Source organism: Aplidium turbinatum, chromosome 7 (assembly GCF_918807975.1).
Source record: "Aplidium turbinatum chromosome 7, kaAplTurb1.1, whole genome shotgun sequence".
In the NCBI taxonomy this organism is placed as follows: domain Eukaryota; kingdom Metazoa; phylum Chordata; class Ascidiacea; order Aplousobranchia; family Polyclinidae; genus Aplidium; species Aplidium turbinatum.
The window spans coordinates 11,707,265-11,726,706 of NC_137478.1; the positions used below are offsets into that span (position 1 = coordinate 11,707,265).

Below are 19,442 nucleotides of genomic sequence, written 5' to 3' on the forward strand. Positions count from 1 at the left end.
CAAAACGTATGAAAAACGCACGTAGCATAATTATTGCAACATGCAATTTCTTTAGATATCACGTTTAAACAACGTCACTGACCTCCGCTTCAACAATGGAGAGTTGTTCTGTGTGAGTGATGGCTTCATGACTAGGTTGTACCAAAGTGATCGCAACTCGACCTGGTGTGTGGAACATCAACATCTTCCAGCAACCAGACTAGCTTTGAATGGAGACGATGTCTGGGTGTATGATGCCACATCAAGTGAGTCGGATTTATTAGTGTTTCTGTAGATTAGACTAGATTTTGATACTTGGTTGAAAATCGGAAAAATAATCTGGCAACACTGTTAACAGAGTAAGATTTTTCATTTCTTCAAAGTGAAACTAGGAGAAGTATAGAGCTTATAAACTAGGAATTTTGCAGTGATTTAAGATTCAGTGATCACACTCTGGCAATTTGGATTCTCAAAACTATCATTTCAAAGAGAAATAAACAACGATTTAGCCTAGAATTTAAAATCAAAATTGCATCGTATTCCAGTCACGACACGTTGGAAATGTATGTTTATATAGATCGCTATGGTCCAAACATATTCGAACACACATCATTACCCAAAAGCTTTGTTGTGCGTGGTGATGCCAGTATTACTGCGCAAGTAAGTAAGCAAGCGCAAGTGTCGCTGAAGAACAAACTGCAGATCACGCTGTCAAAGACTACGCTATCTTTTTCTCACTAAATTGAACGGAAGGTCTTCTTGTCTTGGATGATGAGACCATAGTCAAACACTGACTTTATGGAAAGATCGTCAAACTGAGATGATAGATGAATGAACCCTCTGCACCGGTGGCTTAAATGAAGAAAAATCTTTTCAAGTCCATTATGTTGTAATAGTTTACTCAAAAATCCTTTAGTACAAGCTTCGTTTGTTTTGGTTAAAGCAAAATAAGCAAACTCAACATGGAAGATCTTATTAAAAACCTCTATTTTTATGTACCGAAGTGATTTTATGAATTTTTATGTCTGAAAAGATAATAGCATATGATCTTTTAGTCGTCGACTTGTGCGTTTGACAATACCTTTATAAATATTCGCATGTCACCACCCTCACTGAAAGAACATTAATAGTCTAACTTTTAAAAACTAACAATTAAGTTAGATTTGCTATTATTTTGATATTTCTATGCAAAAGCGTTATTTTTAAATGTAATTAATCTAATAAATGTGTGGTTTAGTTTCAATCAGCAAATGTGGCTTGTGCGGAAGCAAACCGTGCGAGCTTGCTATGGGTGGAACTAGAGCGTCGAACATCGTTGACATAGTGGTGGTTGACTCTACAAATTACAGTCAAATTGCAGTTGACTTGATGTAAGCCCTTTTACCTCAATTATTATGAATGACCTTGCTTTATAATTTGTCTGGTTTTAAACCCTGGTTACACGCTTAATAATAAATTAGTCTACATGGAGTGTTGCAAGTTTAGTTGCTGAAGAACTGACAATGGTTTGTACTCAATGCCACGCAAGACATTATACAGTGTCCGGCAGAAAAACTATCACGTTTGAAATTGTTGCTGTTTCAAAGCTGAAGCACTTAGACAGGTGGTTCACATGAAATTTTGCAGCTAATGACTTGCGATTTGTGTTTTTAGATTTAGGTTTGGTTTTATAATTCAGTGCTTCCCAACGCATTGGTCGCGACCCAAAGTTGGGTCGCCTGATTATTTTTTTGGGTCACTTGTTTTTCAGACATAGGCTATTGTATCTTGGGCGAAAAAATAACAATAAAAATTTTTAAAACGTGAAGAAATCGATCACAAACTGGAAAATATAAACACAAGTCATGAAGCGTTCCATGTCGAGACATCGGGAAGCTTTGTAGCATGTCCGATTGTTCGTAGTGCAAGAATTTTGAACAGTTTTTGTTTTTATTATTGTTATTCAATGCAAACCCTCTATTAAATGTAAACCCAACAAAATTTCAGTCTCAAGCATAAATTAACCTACCCAAATTACGGGATATACGTTGCAAAGTGCACTATATGTCACGAGTACATGTAGGACAAACCATGACAAAGGTTTTCACACGTTGGGCCACATCAGGCCACATATAGTCTGGTGTGGTAAAACGCATCAAAGGCAAAGCCCCAAGTGCTGTATGGACTCATTGCTTTCTCCACAGAGAGGACCTGCTGCAAAAAAGCTGTCTCAAGAGCTGCACGAAGTGTTGCATGATGTTGTGAAGTGTGTAAACTTCATCAAAGCAAGGCCACTAAATCGGCGTTTGTCTTCGTCTTTGTGCACCGACATGGATTGTGATTATCAAGCATTGTTGCTGCACACGGAAGTGCGATGATTGTCACGAGGTCGTGTCCTGAAGCGAGTTTGTGATTTGCGGGAAGAGATTGCTATCTTCTTGAGCAGTGGTTCTTAAACTTTTTGAGACAGGCCTCCCTTTTACAATTCTAACAAAATTCGCGCCCCACCTATTGTTTCAAAAACATTAAGCAGAACAGCAATTCGTTTCCAGGTAAGTTGTATTAATGCGAAGGATGTGACTGTTTTTTGGATACTAAATGTTTAATTCGAGGATTAGTAGCAGAAAATGCACATCTCAGATCGGCTTCACAGTCAAGTTTGTGTCTAGATTTTGTCTTTTTATGTTTATGAGAGTTCTTCTCCCGAGCTTTCATGTGGGCAATTCCGAAAGACGCTTCTACAACTTCTGCCGACGACGATTGGCGAAAGCACTAGCCATACTTGCAATCTTCATTTTTTTTAAAGAGTCTTTCTTGTATGGAAAAAAGCTAAAGGTTTACTTTGGTGGTCAAGGCGTTTTTTTTTTCAAGATGACGCTGCGAACGAGTTGGGCTCAAAGCGTCGTTGCTCAGATTTTAAAAACATATGACGCATTGTGGTACAACTTGGTCATTTCTGTGGCATCTATGAAGTCAAAATTCGGATAATATTCGTCATACTTTCTCTTTTTTCCACTCATTTTATGTCAATAAAATTGATTAATTAAAAATAAACCTAATAAAATCAATGTTTAAAAAAAGCTTACCGTACGCATGGTACTGTTGTAGAGTTCGGGATACTGCTGCACTTCTCGCCGCTGTCACTTGTCAGTCAGTCGTTGCCATTATTATTACAATTAGAGCTTGAAGGTGCGTCTACACGACGACTGTTTTCTTGCTTAAGCTAACCAAACTTCTTGTTTGTTTAAGTTAATCGCAGTTTGTGCCGCTTACTTTTAAGAAAATGGGCGAGTAAGCAAGCCGTCAAAAAAAATTCGCTCCAGAGCGAAAAACTGGGCGCTTAAGTGAGTTCTCTTGCTTAGAAATGTTTTTCCCGCCAAAATCTCAGGTCTCCTCTCAGCTCAGTATCCACACAGGGCAGGGCGGTATCGTTAAAGGATTTTGTTAAGTTTTGATCCCAACCCATTCTTATTAATGTTGCGGGCTGAACTGGCGGTGACCGTACGCAAAATAGCCCATAGATAGCACAATATTTTCCAATTTCAAATCCAAAACAGGAGGATCTCAGCAGAAAACCATTGCCATTGTACACCGGGTAATAAAAATAGCGGAGGAATGATCTTGCTGGTTGTTACCAGTCACCCACGCTGACACGAAATTCTGTTTCCAACATTTCAACCTCACTGAGGTGTCTGAATGCTTCAATAAGCAGTAAATTGCGGGTTTGCATCCTTCGCTTTTTGCAGCATTTTTTACACAACTTCTGGGAAGCTATGACTGAAAGACTGCAACAACTTCAAATACCAGCTTACACCAACTAGTTAAAGAACAGTCAGTTGCTTGGTCTACTCTGCTGTACTTTAGCGCGAACTGCTATGCTTTGGCGCGAACTTTTTAAAACGTGACGTCATTGGGGATTAGATACTCACGTGACCGCGATTCAAGCGAGCAAAATCTTCGTCGAGATTGCCAGTGTAGACGAAACGAGCTTAATCACTAGCTTAAGCAAGAATTTCTAAGCAAGAACACTTTCTCGTGTATACCCACCTTGAGGCTGTTGTGCCAGAAAACCGTTGTGTTACGAGAGTTAAGGTGTCGCAGAAACATTTAGCAACGTCTAAAACATCAAACACCACAAAGAATGCGAGATTGTTGAATGCATGAACAACAGGATCAACAAGCACTGTGCCACTGTAACACAAAGTTTCATCTTCAACAATCGACTGTCCAGCGTAGTTTTGAAGACATGTTTAACATGAATTGATGCAGAATTTTTCAATTTCTTGCGCCCCCCTTGTGAGCCTCACACGCCCCCCCCCGTTTAAGAACCACTGTTCTTGAGGCAACAGAACTGCGTGTGATTAGCCGAGAAGTTTTTTCAAGAAGATTTCAACGCTAAAGTTGCTTACCTTGCCGATATATTTGACTGTCTGAATTTTCTAAATTTATCTATGCAAGTCAATGGTTTTACGGTGATTGATCACGCCGCTGAAGTTTCTGCTTACCATAAAAAACTCATAGCCTACTCTGGAAAAGTTATGTCACCAGAGATGAGTAGGCTACGACATGTTTCCTCAGCTAACGCAATGTATATTTGTGGCAAGGAAATTAAACAAACCATAATTTGGACACCTGGAACAGTTTGTGCACTAGCCTGCTATGGAGAATCTTTAAAACATAATAGCCAAAAGGATTGGATAATTGATCTGTTTTTTGGAAAAGATCTGCCTCAACTTTCCATCCATGTTGCAGAACAGTTTATGGACATAACGACAGAAGCAGCTAATCGTATTTTATTTGCGTCCTTCAAAGACAAATATCCCAAAGATTCTGCAAGTATCCACTTTTGGGCTTCCACGTACAAAGTGTATCCCACAGTTTCAAAGTTAGTGATTCAAAAACTGATTCCATTTGCAACAACTTGGCTTTGTGAGACTGGATTTAGCACCATGTGTGCATTGAAAACTAAGCAGCGAAATCGACTGAAAGTTAAGCCGACATGCTGCTATGCCTAAGCAAAATAACACCTCGATTTCGAAAACTCACTGTCAGCAAACGAGCACAGCTATCTCATTAGTCATTGGTGATTTGACCAACATATTATTTTCGGAAAAAGTTACTGATTTTGTGGTGCTGTTTGTTTGCAACGCAATCTTGTAATTACGACAATTTGCTTGGGTCGCAAGATTTTACTGAACTAAATTTTTTTTTAAATGGGTTGCCTTAAAAACGTGTTGGGAACCACTGTTATAATTAAATAATTTTTAGTGCCAGTTTTTGAATTTTGTATCGATGTGTAAAATGGCTTTTACGAGCGAACATATTGGATTTGTGGAAGATTTCATCAAAAATGTGACATGTGTGACTGGAATTTTTTGATTTTGAGATGGGGCAGTTAACGTTTTGATTGCGCTTAATTTGTTGTTTTTCCTCATTTGAAATGTAGGTTTCCAGTCACGGATTTCCCATTTTTGATGAAATCTTTCACAATAAACGCACGGTGTTTGATGGTCCAGGCCATTTCACACACTGATACAAAATTTTACAAAAAAAATGCACTAAAAATTACTTATTTATGAAAACTAAATCTGAAAACACAAAAGGCAAGTAATTTGCTACAAAATTTCATGTGAACGGTACTACTTGTCTAACTGTTACAGCCTTACTAGACAGTAAATTTTTTAGGTGTGATAGGTCTTTTCTGCTGGACACTGTTCAATCAACATAAATCAGTGTCATGGACAAATAGATATTTTTACGGAGAAATGGTTTTGATTGCTTTACAAACATTGTCAAGAAACGTCGTAGCACTGTTAAATTTTCATATCCATTGCCGTTATCATGTTGCTTTACATTTTTAAAAGTTTATTATACTGTTTCATATTGTCTCGTCATTTTACATTACTTTGTGAATATCCGTCGCAGAGTCACAGCGCAGCGTTTATACAAGTTTATCTCAAACTGTTTGCTGCCAAGTTATTGCTTCGAACTTAAGCACGTTTGCAACATTCAAGGAACTAATTGAAGATGTTTTTGATACGCATGGAATCTTACATAGGATATTCTATTCCTTTTACAACTGCAGCCATGAAGAATGTTGATTAACTTAATGATGGAAACCATGTAGGCCCTGTGCTGCTGGGAATGGCGGTTGCGACCAGCTGTGTCTACCTGTATCTGGGGAACCTCCGCAAGCTTCTTGCAAGTGTTCGATCGGATACAGACCGCAAGTTGATGAAACGACATCCTGCGGAAGTTAGTAATGTTTTAAAAAATTTATAGTTGAAAAATAGCAATTTTTATTTCATTGCAAAGTTATTAATTGTTGTTGAGAAAATATCATTTCTGTTCAATAACGACCGATTTAACCGTTACAACCGTTACAATTACAACCGGTTTAAACATTTCAACTATTGACAGGTTTAAACGAGTTTTTGATCTACTCAACTGACGATTCGATACGCGGCATATACCTAAACGGGGACCGTGATGCTTTGGTGCCTTTAGTCGATCGTTCACTCGCAAACGGGGTTGACTTCTATGCTGGTATTCATGCGTCTATTTGGTTTTCGTTTATCGAAAGAAGTTGCGTCTGATTTTTTGTTGTTATTTACATGTTTCATATTTACTGTTGGTAACTTTTATTGTTTCAGTGCAATTAGAAGCCATTAGATCGTAACAAAAGTAGCATATTTTAATGTTACTTGTCCTGCACAGCTAACAACACAATAGTTTGGGTGGAAGCAGGCACAAGTTCCATCAGAGCCGCCACTCGTGATATGATGACGAAGTGGCTCGTGTACTCACCATATGGAGGCGCTCATCGTGCTAATAACCCAAGGTATTGGATATTGCTTTGATTTATAAGATTTACATTTTGTTTGTAAACCAGCAGTATGTGATTACAATACCATCCCCCCCAACACATCATCATTATCATTCAAATACGGTTTTGCTCCCACCAGTGAAGTTATCCGCTTTTTTTTGCAGCGATTTTCTTCGCCCTCTCTGCTATGTTATTTTGTACTCCCCATCTTTTAATTCGACCTTGTTAGCCTTACTTTTTGCCTGTTCTTCCCATGCTCTATTAGATGCCCTTTTTTACAATAAGGATAAAATTTAACCATGTGAACACTGAACATGCAGCTACAGTGTATTAATCGCCTTCCCATCAGCAATAAGTACAGTCCATAAAACAAAATGATTACCAAAACATGAGTACGCAGCAAATATCCACACACTTGCCCTCAGCACATGCCGTGTTCTGCAAAAAAGATTGCCATAGTAGTAGTCATAACAACGGGAATGTTCAAATGGCATTGTACGTGTAAGTTACTTGTAATTTATAATAAACTTCAAGTAAATACACTCCAAACACCAAGTGTTATGTAGACATACGCACACAATTGCTAGGCATTAAAAATGAATTTAAAAAATGAGTAGCCGTGCCACGTTTCTTGCATGTCATCACGCTCGGGAACGGCAGCGTTGCACATGCGTTACGCCAAGAAGGTTTTCAAATCTTTTTACTCTGTTGTTCCCTAGGCTCATTTGCTTAATTGTTTCTGCGCACGCGTCACCTAATTCGTTAGCGCTTTACCTGCGGGAAGGCGCCTTCTCAAAGGTAGAGCCAGTATTGTTTCACTGTTTACTTTCAATCACTTCAGTTTTTTGTTAATGCCGTCCGAATGGCTGAGATCTTTTGGTGTTGATATTGTTCGGTGTTTGCAAAGAACTCTTTTTAATCCTTTAAAAAGAAAAACAAAGCCGTTTTTGTTGGAGTAACGTGGAGACGCAGCTACAAAGAGTTGGTACTTTCAGTGTTTCGACGTAACTGCAAAATACAGAATTTGTAATGGCCACTGGTTTTTAGTATGAAGCTTGAAGACTGTACCGAGGAAGTAATGTCTAACCTAAACAGGAGTACAAGAAAAGAAAACTAGGCAGCGCGCACAGTGTTACTCTGCACCTTGCTGAAAATTGAATGAGGCTGTTAAGGCTTATTTAACTCTGTACCTTGTTATAATGTTCACTAAATTTTTATTAGAGGATAGTGTTTTTACAGCAAAAATGGTTCGAAACGAAGCATTGGCATTATCTTGGTTTCCATTTTCCTTCTAATCAAGTTTCTTAGTGAAGAAATCTGTTTGCTTAAATAATGTTTTTTTTTTCAAACACACTTGCTAGGACTTGAACTTTGTAAGATATTACTTCAAAATGTTTTTTATTGTTACTAGGCGACCACCTGAGCGTTACGAAGCATTGGCTGTGGACTGGTTGGCTAAGAATATCTATTGGACCGATTCAGGTCTTCTTGAAATTAAAGTGAGAAGATTGGCATAAGACGATTTACAATCAATCAGCATGGGTTAAAGAGGAATTATTTTGAAATCATGCAAAGCATAAACTTATGCTGAAACTTATAAAAAAGTGTCAGGAAATGACCTTTGGCCTACCGCTGAGAGTCGCTGCACAAATCAATCAGGCCATGCAAGATCAACTAATCCCACAATGCATTCAAGGTGTTGTATGATAGAAATCCCCCCATTTTTTTGAAATGTGGACGAAAATATGCTTTATGTATAATATCGCTATCATGAGGTTTTTGCTCTAGTTTCGATTTTGATTTGTTTAGGTTGTACGCTTGGACGGATCCTACGTTTACACAATTTATAAAGGGGGTGAAATATTGCGAGCTCTGGCAGTTCACCCGAGCATAGGGCTTCTGTTTGTGAGTGACTGGGGTTCCAACTCCGGTATATTGCGGATGAAATTGGATGGATCTGATTCAAAGCAAATATTAAGAAATCTTGGTTGGCCGAATGGTATCACAATTGATTATGACGTGAGTGTATGCTTTTGATTTATCCGTTTTGTTGTTTCCCATATCTACTTAGACTATAATTTGAATGCTTCATTTTGAAATATGTTTGAAGTCACACTTTGTTGAAATTTCTTAGTATTTATTAAACAAAATGCGGATTGCCATGCTGTATTGCTGCAATGTTTATTTCATAGCAGTTCATTTTATTAACCTGTAGACGGTGACCATATGAGTATGTTTCTAACAGCTGAATACTCTGTATTGGTGCGACGCCAAAAGTGATGTTGTATCTTCATCCGACCTCCTGGGCCGCAATAAGCGAGTTGTTTTCGATTTCGGTTTGGTCAGGACATACGGGATTGCATATTATAACGGCTCTTTGTACTGGACTGATAGGTGTTGTATCGTATTCAATTTGTCATAAACTTTTTATACTAGATCATTAATATAGTTTATTCTTTTGATATTGTTGTATAATTTAATCAAATATACTTATTACTATCTGAATCCTTAATAGCCTGTTTCATCTACACGGATCATCAGAAGGTTCTTATTCAAATAACTCTTCTTAAAACTCTATCAAACGCCTTTTCCATGTCCACGAAACACATGTACAATTTGTTCCCTTGTCCCGATATTCCTCTTGCAACCTTCTCAAAATAAAACTAGCACATGTCGTTCCCTTCCCATGCATAAATCCTGGAAAAGGAACGACACATAAATCCACACTGCATCTCGTTCGATTTATTTGGCGACGTGCCCATTAAAGTCCTCAAGACCCAATACGATTTCTTGATCACTAGCGCTCCATTCATGGGCCATTTCGTCATAGCATCTTTTATTTTCTGCATCGGATCTTCCACTTTGCGGTGCATAAGCATAGATTACTTTTATCACTACGTGGTCGAACACCATCGCCCTTATTCTGTCACGAACCTCAACAACATTTTCACATAGATCATCCTTCACTAAAATCCCAACTCCTCTGGTCCCAATGTCATTGCCCGACCACCACAGCTTGCATCTCCTTCCTTTGACACCCAAAAATCTTGCTCCTTTGTTGATCCATCGGACTTCCTGTAAACAGCAAATGTAAATTAGGCTATTCCTGATAACATAATGATGTGTTGAAAACGCTTCAAAGTTGATTCTATATAATATATTATGTTATGTCCGTATACTTTTTCGTGTAAACAAAAAAATGTTAAACCCATGACGTTACACAGTTGTGACGTCAATGTGTGGTACAACAAAGTGGACTCTCTACCAAAGCTGTATTGTTTGATTTGTCGGCCACTACAGGCTTCGTCGAGATGCGTAACATCTTGTAATATTTGAGCAGCCAGAAGGGAAACGGGGTGATTGGTTCATGCAGTAATCTACTAAACTGTTCCCGACACTCAGTGTTGACGCAAGGAGTCACTGACCGGGTCAAGGATATAACCGTGTACAGCCCCACCCGACAAAATGGCAGTAACCTGTGTGCTGTGGACAACGGTGAGTAGGATGCATTGTTCGTATATAGCAATGGTTTTCAAACTTTTTTGAACTACGGTACACCATGGGCACTTCAGAATTTCGAAGTCTACCGCGGCACATTGACTTACTGTCTACTGCATCATTGTATCTTTTTTTTTTCGAAAAATTACTTTTCACTTAACTTTTTAATCGAAGCTGCCTCGTGGAACAATCCACATATAATAGAAGAGACTTCTGCAATGGACTTTTCTGAGAAGATAACAGGTAGACCTTATGGTGGCACTGCCATCCTATGGAGTAAAAGTATTCCTGCTTCTGTTTTTCAAAGTGATGATTCATCTATTATTGGCCTTAAAGTTGCAATAGGGGAAGCAGACATGGTCCTTATAAATGTCTATCTACCTTACTGCTGTGATAACAATGAGGACAAATACTTAGAATACTTGGGTAAATTAGAAAGTATGCTTTTTGACTGCCCAAGCATCAACACTTGTATCCTAGGTGACTTTAATGCAAGTGACAAAAATATGTTTGGAACCATGTTCAAAAGCTTCTGTGCAGACCAGGACCTGATTATTTCAGACATGGCCCTGTTACCTACTGAATCATTTACCTACATCAGTGATGCTCATGGGACATGTAGCTGGATTGACCATTGTGTCACTTCCACCGCTCTACACCAATCCATCTGTAAGGTAGAAGTCCTCAATGACTATATTATATCTGACCATCGACCCTTATCGGTTAATTTCAACTGTAAGTCGCTTCCAAAATTGGATTTCATTGATCCCAAATATACCAATTCAAGTACTTTCTCTTGGAAAGCAGCATCTCAGCAGCAATTAGAATGCTATGCTCAAGAAAACAAAAACAGGTTAGCTCATATTTCTTTGCAAGCTGATTCTGTTATATGTCAAAACTCTCTCTGTTGTGATAAATCTCATTTAAAGGAGATTGACAAGTTTAATGACAGTATCGTAAAGGTCCTCCTAGATGCCTCAAGAAAAGTTATTTTAGTTAAAAACAAGAAAATATCTACTTATTCAACTCCTGGTTGGAACAATACTGTCAAGTTCCTCCACAAGCAAGCCAGAGCTAAGTACCTGGACTGGGTTGAAGGTGGCAAACCTAAAACTGGCAGCATACACAAGGCCATGTCTGCTACTCGTAAAATATTCTAATCTTCTCTACGAAAGTGCAAAAGTAACAGAGATCAGCATGAAGCAGATGCCATTGCCAAAGCATTTCATGCAGACTCCTTGTTTAAAACATTTTGGGATAAAATTAGACAGTCTGGATCACTAAGATGTTCATTACCTACCTCTGTCGGAAGTGCTGTTGGAAGTAAAAACATTTCGAACATGTGGATGTGTCACTTTAATCAATTGCTGAACTCGACTGGTAAAAAAGTTGTCAATGAAGAATTTGTTTCATCTCATTTAAATGATATGCATGGCTATCACAATACTAGTCAATTTCTGACCTCTGCTGACACAGTTTCTTCTTTGCTTCCTAAACTGCCATTAAATTGCTCTGTTGGTTGTGATAAAATATCTTCTGAGCACATTGCTTATGCAGATTCCAGTATCAGTGTATATCTTTCATCATTTTTTAATATGTGTCTTGTTCATGGGTATGTGCCAAATGCTTGTCTTAAAACTGAATTAGTTCCCATTGTTAAAAACAAATCTGGTGACGTAAGAGACATCGCAAACTACAGACCTATTGCTCTTGCTACTGTCATTTCTAAACTATTTGAGCATGTTGTACTTTTTTTTATTAATGATTATCTCACAACAAATGATAATCAATTTGGCTTTAAACCTAAGCAGTAAGCATAGCACAGATATGTGCATTTTTGTACTTAAGCAAGCTGTGTCTTACTACAGAAAATGTGGAAGTCCTGTTTTCTCTGTCTTTTTAGATGCTTCGAAAGCATTTGATAGGGTAAACCACAACCTCTTATTCAAGAAACTAATTCAACGAGGAGTGCCGATATGCCTTGTTCGTCTAATTGTTTATTGGTATACCCATCAGCGGATGTACATACGCTGGGGTTGTCATTACTCACAGTCTTTTTCTGTCAGCAATGGTGTCAAACAGGGTGGTGTCCTCAGTCCTTACTTATTTGCCGTGTATATGGATGATCTATCGACTGTGTTAAGCAAAACCAAGACAGGCTGTTACATAGGTAATACACTTGTCAATCATCTCATGTTTGCTGGTGATATTTGTTGTATCTCTCCAAGTGTTCATGGTCTGCAGAATATCTTGAATGTGTGTGAAGATTATGCGCTTTCTAACGATGTCATTTTTAACTGCAAAAAGTTTTTTGCTATGTACTTCCAAACCAATCACTTAAAGTTAAATTTTAATCCAATTGTACGGCTTAATGGAAATGAGATCAAATTCGTAGACAGTGTCAAATATTTGGGTGTTTTTGTTGACACGGCAATGTGTGACGACAAGGATATAAATCGACAAGTGCGATCAATCTACTGTTCTGCAAACAAATTAAAATCAAAATTTTACAAGTGCTCCAGTGATATTAAAAATGTTCTATTCCGTTCATATTGTACTCCAATGTATGCATGTCATCTGTGGGAAAATTATCATCAACGTGACATTAATCGCCTGCGTGTTGCCTTCAATAATGCATTTAGAATTATTCACAATTTGCCTAAACACTATAGCGTACGTGAACATCAAGTCTTGTGCAACATCATAACATTTGATGCATTACTTTGTAAATATGTTTTTTTTTTTGTTGGAAGATGCGAAGTATCGTCTAACTCTATAGTTGCCTCCCTGATGAGGTCTGATTGTCATCGTATATCAAATTACTGTATTCATTATAATAATTCTATGTATGCTGTTATCTAGTTTTGATGGCTGTCATGTCATCTGATTGTTTTTATCGTTCTGATATACTTTCAGTTCTTCTAACTTGTAACACTACCGTACCATTGTCTGTAAACTTGTAACAGTAGATAGCCTATTTAGCGAGATTTTGTGCATTTGCAGTTTGTGTATTATTTCGTTGTTTTACATTGTTATTTCGTTGTTGTTGTTCGTTATTTGTGCATTTGCAGTTTGTGTAGTACTTCGTTGTTTTGGATATGGACAGCTTTGTCTGATGCAAATAAATATTATTATTACTTAAAATTAGCTGTATTTTAATCCATGTACGGATTGTACGCCAGTAAAATTATTTAGGATGTAAATATTTACTGCAATGTGAATATTGGTGATAGCAGTGTGAAATGTCATATCCACGTGAATAAGCATTGATGACTTGATTGAACTTGACTTGATTGAATCTTTATCCTCGGACTGGGAAAGCTTCTTGCAGAGCTTAATCCTGGCAGTTTCGCATGCTTGTAGAGGCTTTGAATCATTGACGCAGGCCCGGTCACCGAGACTGACAGAGTGAAGTGTCCGATTGTTGAAGTCTTGTTGCCGGGGTAATATTCCATCCATTAGATGCCGCTGAATGGAGAGCAGTCCTTAACGTGCGTTGCTCAAGCAAGCGCACACTCCGAGAGTCGAACCAGCGCAGCTTGATCTTGAAGCTTCTTCGTTCCAGAAGCCATGCGCTAAACAACTGAGCTATCGGGCGGACTTCTATTTACACAGGTATTGTCGACAATTTATAGTAGACCACCGTAACGCAAAGCAAATGTTCCCTCAACAAATTCGACACTTCGCAGCTTTGCGTTACGGCTCCAATATTCCTGCTACACCCGCAAAACTCGGGTATTTTGCGCATATTGTGTCTGAACTTTCGTAAGTTTTATTTTGCTAAAAAATCAAAGAAACCTTTCGTTAAACTCTATGCTAGATACGAAGAAGTTCAGATTTTAATTAAAAAAATGTTTCACTGACACATTTTGTAATTTAAAAGATTCCTTTTTTTGCACGAAATGTCAGTGTCAAGCGTCATTTAATTCACATAAAAATGAGTGTTGATTTTCCTCACTGTTTCTCTGAGTTAGCCTAACTGGCTTAATATGTTATAAATTTTCCAACTTCCATGCATCAACTCTTTTGTTGTTTCTTATGAAGGTGGCTGCGACCAGCTGTGCTTCTACTTGGGAACGAACCAGCGTCGTTGTGCTTGCTCGCATGGTAAACTGAATCTGGCTGACAACCGGTCATGCCTCGGTAAGCACTGCTGTATCATTGTTGGCCTGTTAGATCCATAACTCAATTATTCAGCAAATTTTATGCGAAATATTTTTGAGAAAAAACAAGAGTTGTTTGTAGGCTTAGCGTGAATTAGCGTGCTTGTGCTTATATCTTGTAGCTTTACTAAAGGCTCTTATGTTACTACTTCTCTAACAAATCCCAGTATTTTTAGATTGCACTAAAGTCTGCAGACCTCTGTAGTGAATCAATGTAAAATTAAAAAGAACAGTTTGTTTGCTGAATGCAGAGCATTGTTGACTGATTATTGTCTTATTCAGCAAACGTACCTTGTTATTATTTCCAAAGTAATTACTTAGGCGTAATTACTACTTAGTTAATACAATTCTATATGGATCCAATTAGAGTTATGTATGTCGAATTGTCGATGTACTTGATCTCTTGCAGTTGCTGGGTGTGGCGTGCAGGTGTTAATCAATCATGTTTTTTTTTTTTTTTATCTAACTATGACTGCACAGAAAGCTGATGAATATTTAATCTTGACTGTTACTTTCTTTGCTACATTGCCACTGTACTGAGTAGCGCACGACCGCTTCATCGTCTTTTCCGAACGCACACTGTTGCGGAGCATTGACGTGTCTCACCCTGATGACGTGAACGAACCTCTCCCTTTGATAGAGGTATGTTGAAGCTGATTGCATTCAACCTACAGAAATTCCTTAGTTTACTTGTTAGTTACGGTCTTAATTGGTTTATTTCGATCTTGTGTCAATTCTAAGCTGAACTGATTTCAATTGCAAATCCGTATTCATCAAACTGACAGTTTACAAATAATAAAATTGAAATCAACCAAGACCTTTCCCTTTTCGTTTTATTTTTAACATTAGAATTTCGTTTTTGTCACCCTCGCCATTTCTGTTAGTATGTCTACTGCATTAAGTCAAACGTATTTTTGATTCAAGTCCAGGTGTTTCATATTTCGAATTTGGTAGAAACGAGTTAGTGCTTTGAATTCATGTTTTGTGACATACACAGCAGAATGCATTTTATAAAGTGCATTTAATCTTTGTAAAATTTTCCTCACAAAGTTTTAGTGATTCTGTAAAAGCGTAAGCATTCAGTTGTGTTCGCAACGGGCAAAAATTCCATCGTCTGCGCTATTCCTCGGTTGTCTTAATATTTGTGATTCAGTTTGTGTGTCAGGAGAATGTTTCACTTAAAATTACAAGAAAAAATAAAACACACAAATCTGAACAGTAACAAAGCAATATCTTCTTCAGAACACTTCTGTCATGAAAGATGTGGTTGCCATGGCAATGGACTACGCAGGAGGCCAGATCTTCTTTTACGATTTAATTGAACGCAACATATATGTCTTCAGCACATACAATGGTAAAAATGCTCCATTGCCGAAGCCAGTTGTCAAAGGTATCTTTTGCTTCATGATGTGCTTTATACTTTTGCTTTATACATGTTGGTCACTCATTGCCCAATTTGGTTTAAAATACCCGACTGATATTATTAACGTAAGACGTAGAGATACGAGTTGACATGAAATTACAAACAAAGCACTAGAATATACAGGGTCATCAATAATGTTACAACTTCAAACAACCGTATTTAACGAATGGTAGACAATTTTAAGTAATAAACATATAATATTGTTGTCAAATAAATAAATATTTTGGAAAAACAAGTTTTACTTAATTTGTCCGCCATTTGCATCGATAACAAGTCGGAGACGCTTCGAAAAAGACATGTAAAAGTCACGAATAGGTATTTAGGTCCATTCTTTTTTCAGAGCCTTTAGCGCTTCCAAACTTTGGTGGTGTTTAGTCGAAACGTTGTTCTCCAGGTAAGACCAAATCCCAAAGTCTAGGGGTTCAGGTCTGGGGATGAAGGAGGCCATTCTTCCTTGGAAATGAAGAACGACACATTGGCTGAAAGCCAGTTTTGAGTACTCTTAGCTCCATGTGAAGGGGCAGAATCTTGTTGGAATGACCAATTACGTTTTTTTGAAGTGTTTCTATGCCCAAGGCGATAACGAACCTTCCATTTCGGTAGTTTTCTTGGTTTAATTTTACTCCTTGGTCCACAAAAATCAATGGACCCCTTCCTGATTCGTTGACTGCGGCCCACGCCATCACTGATGCCGCCCCTTGTCTCCAAGTGACTACCCGGGGTTCTACGTCACCATGTTTTGACCAAACACGATCATTCTGACTATTAAAATGATACTGGACATCAAATTTCTTCTCATCGCTGGACATAAGGTTTGACAGCGTGCCTCCTCCAATGCGTGAGCAGAATTCTGGCTCTGGAGAGACGTTTCTCAATGGTATTGGCGTTTAGCAACTGTTTGTTCAATGTTCATGTGTTTGAATGGGTTCATCTTCAAATCCAGTTAAGACCAAATCCCAAAGTCTAAGGGGTTCAGGTCTGGGGATGAAGGAGGCCATTCTTCCTTGGAAATGAAGAACGGCACATTGGCTGACAGCCAATTTTGCGTTCTCTTAGCTCCATGTGAAGGGGCAGAATCTTGTTGGAATGACCAATTACGTTTTTTTGAAGTGTTTTTTTTTCCCAAGGCAATAACGAACCCTCCATTTCGGTGGTTTTCTTGGCCAAACACGATCATTCTGACTATTAAAATAATGCTGGACATCAAATTTCTTCTCATGGCTGAACACAAGGTTTGACAGTGTTCCTCCTCCAATGCGTGAGCAGAATTCTGGCTCCGGAGAGACGTTTCTCAATGGTATTGGCATTTAGCAACTGTTTGTTCAATGTCCATGTGTTTGAATGGGCTCATCTTCAAATCCTTCTTGAGAACTGTGAACATGGTTTCATAGCCCACGTTCGCCTCCTTTGCCAGTTTTTGAATTAGATCTCTTGTAACGTTAATTATATATTGATGACCCTGCACAGTAGTGTACAGTATACGTGCAGCTAAAAAACAATAAAACACTCTGTTGCTTGTACTCATAAATGCAAGACGTATATTTTATTAAGAACAGTGACAATTGATGAGATTATGTTCGAGAATCCAAGCAACGATTTTAGAATGGAACTATCTTCTTTCCCTTGACAAAAAATTCAGATATCAGAAAGGTTTCTGGCAAATCATGTTTACGGTGTTTAACTGTTTATCTACACAAATGATTCGACCAGGATTAGTTTCTTAGAGGGGCAACACTGGAAAGTCACAGCTAATGACCTGTAACAAGTGAAAAAGGATTCTGAAATTAAAGAGATGTGAGTTAAGTTAAAATGTGTTATTTTTCTTGTGTAATACAAGGTCTGACAACGCAGCAAGAGTTATATGCAAAAGCAAAGGTTTATACTTTGAAATTGTGTTACGCTCTTTTTACAGCTCCTGGACCTGATGTTTGACGTATTCGGCTCATCTAAATAAGAGCACTTCAACCTTTTTGTCATCGCGGTATCTTTAATCTACTTTCTCGTTTGTGACGGAACCCCCACTAACAAAAATTAACATTTAAACAATAACAGTCTTGTTAATAGCATAACAGTGAACGAAATTGCGAGTACAGTAGAATGTTGCTCATGGTAGTTCGAAGCTGCAGGTTTTGGTCCGATTCTCTTTCAGGAGCTATTGTCAGAATAAAGTAAGCCTAAAAGTGGTGAAATTTATAGTAGAAGAAAAACGAAATATAAATTTGGCTAATTAGACTAATACAAAAGTAACGAAGAAATTTTAAGGCATAAACGAATTCTTTTTGGTGTCATAAGATTGGATCGAGAGTCTTTATAAAGATTGCTTCTAGTGCTGCGAGGTGGAACGAGGAACGGCCTTTAGCAAGAATTGAAACTATTTCTAGTCTAAAGTTTAAAGCACGTTGTTTGTTATTCATCAGGTGTTATCTAATTGCAGAGTTACTAGATATGTTTTTTTTCATTTTCAGTTTTGCAAGCACGATTTGGTTGATTACTTGTATTGTTTCCTTCAATAATTATTTTCCGGACATGTTGTTTGATTCGTTCCTCCAAGCGTTGGAACGTGAGGCGTACGTACTTGGTGATCTAAAAATCCAGAATGGCGCATCAACATACTAAAGCAAGAAATCAATTCCTTTAAAAACGAGGAATCTTCGCGGTGGAGCACCTTAAACTCACGGAACCCAACTTCATGTTCCGCAGAACCTTTGTTGAAAGGCATTGATCTAAATGAATATGACGAATGGAATGCACTCCAAGGCTAATAAAGAAACGCAAGGTGTTTGGGGTATTTTGCTGAAGACTCGGTAATCGGTATTCGTTATTTCAAATTAATAGGCAATGTAATATCTACATTGAAAACGCGAAAAGGCGGAAAACCGAGAAATAGTAGTAGGTGGAACAGGTGTTTCGCAAAGGAGGAACGTTGTGCTGAAGCAAAAGAACTTTTTGATTGCCAGTTAATATGCACTTGAGTAATTGAAACAGTCTTTTTATCGAAAACTAGAGACAATTATGCAACAGACATACCACATCTGCAATCTTTTCCATTTAATGGAACACCACCAAGACATTTCTGTTTCAATGGAATAATAAATCTTGTTTTAGTCAAACAAATACCGGTATGCCACTTGGAATTGCTTGCCAGCTTATGTAAGGAGACATTTTAAATTTATAACTAAAGAAAAAACAATTTACATACTCGTTGGACATACATTGGTGCTGTACAGTATATTTTTAATGGTAAAAATGTAAGGTTGATTTCACCTTATGACATCGTTATCAAGAATGATTACTGTGGTCTGGGTACATTGAGAGCTTTTTACTGTAGATGTTCGCAGTGTTGGTGGTCTTGCCTACCACTCGACTGATGACGCCCTGTACTGGACGGACTACGACAGACAAACCATCATGCGCTTCTTTCTTGGCAGCTCTAACCAATATGGGAAACCAGAGATTGTTATCAACCGCGACGCTTTTGACGATAAATTACGCGCTTTGGTGCTTTACGTTTGCGAAAGGTGAGCGATCATTAAAAACATGTATTTGTATGCATTTACGCAGTAACTTTATATGT

The 19,442-nt window shown here is 38.0% G+C and overlaps 1 protein-coding gene across 1 annotated transcript in view; it reads left to right on the plus strand.

The window, feature by feature from the left end:
* LOC145773751 (prolow-density lipoprotein receptor-related protein 1-like) overlaps positions 1–19,442 on the plus strand; it is a 163,258-nt gene that overhangs the window by 81,938 nt on the left and 61,878 nt on the right. Inside the window, exons 37-50 of the mRNA XM_082584884.1 lie at positions 56–245; positions 1,217–1,349; positions 6,086–6,213; positions 6,379–6,504; positions 6,676–6,799; positions 7,846–7,848; positions 8,196–8,283; positions 8,594–8,803; positions 9,030–9,178; positions 10,125–10,279; positions 14,327–14,425; positions 14,990–15,087; positions 15,688–15,835; positions 19,197–19,386. Of these exons, the coding sequence (XP_082441010.1) occupies positions 56–245; positions 1,217–1,349; positions 6,086–6,213; positions 6,379–6,504; positions 6,676–6,799; positions 7,846–7,848; positions 8,196–8,283; positions 8,594–8,803; positions 9,030–9,178; positions 10,125–10,279; positions 14,327–14,425; positions 14,990–15,087; positions 15,688–15,835; positions 19,197–19,386 (1,841 nt within the window). The remainder of the gene's footprint in view (positions 1–55; positions 246–1,216; positions 1,350–6,085; positions 6,214–6,378; positions 6,505–6,675; positions 6,800–7,845; positions 7,849–8,195; positions 8,284–8,593; positions 8,804–9,029; positions 9,179–10,124; positions 10,280–14,326; positions 14,426–14,989; positions 15,088–15,687; positions 15,836–19,196; positions 19,387–19,442) is intronic.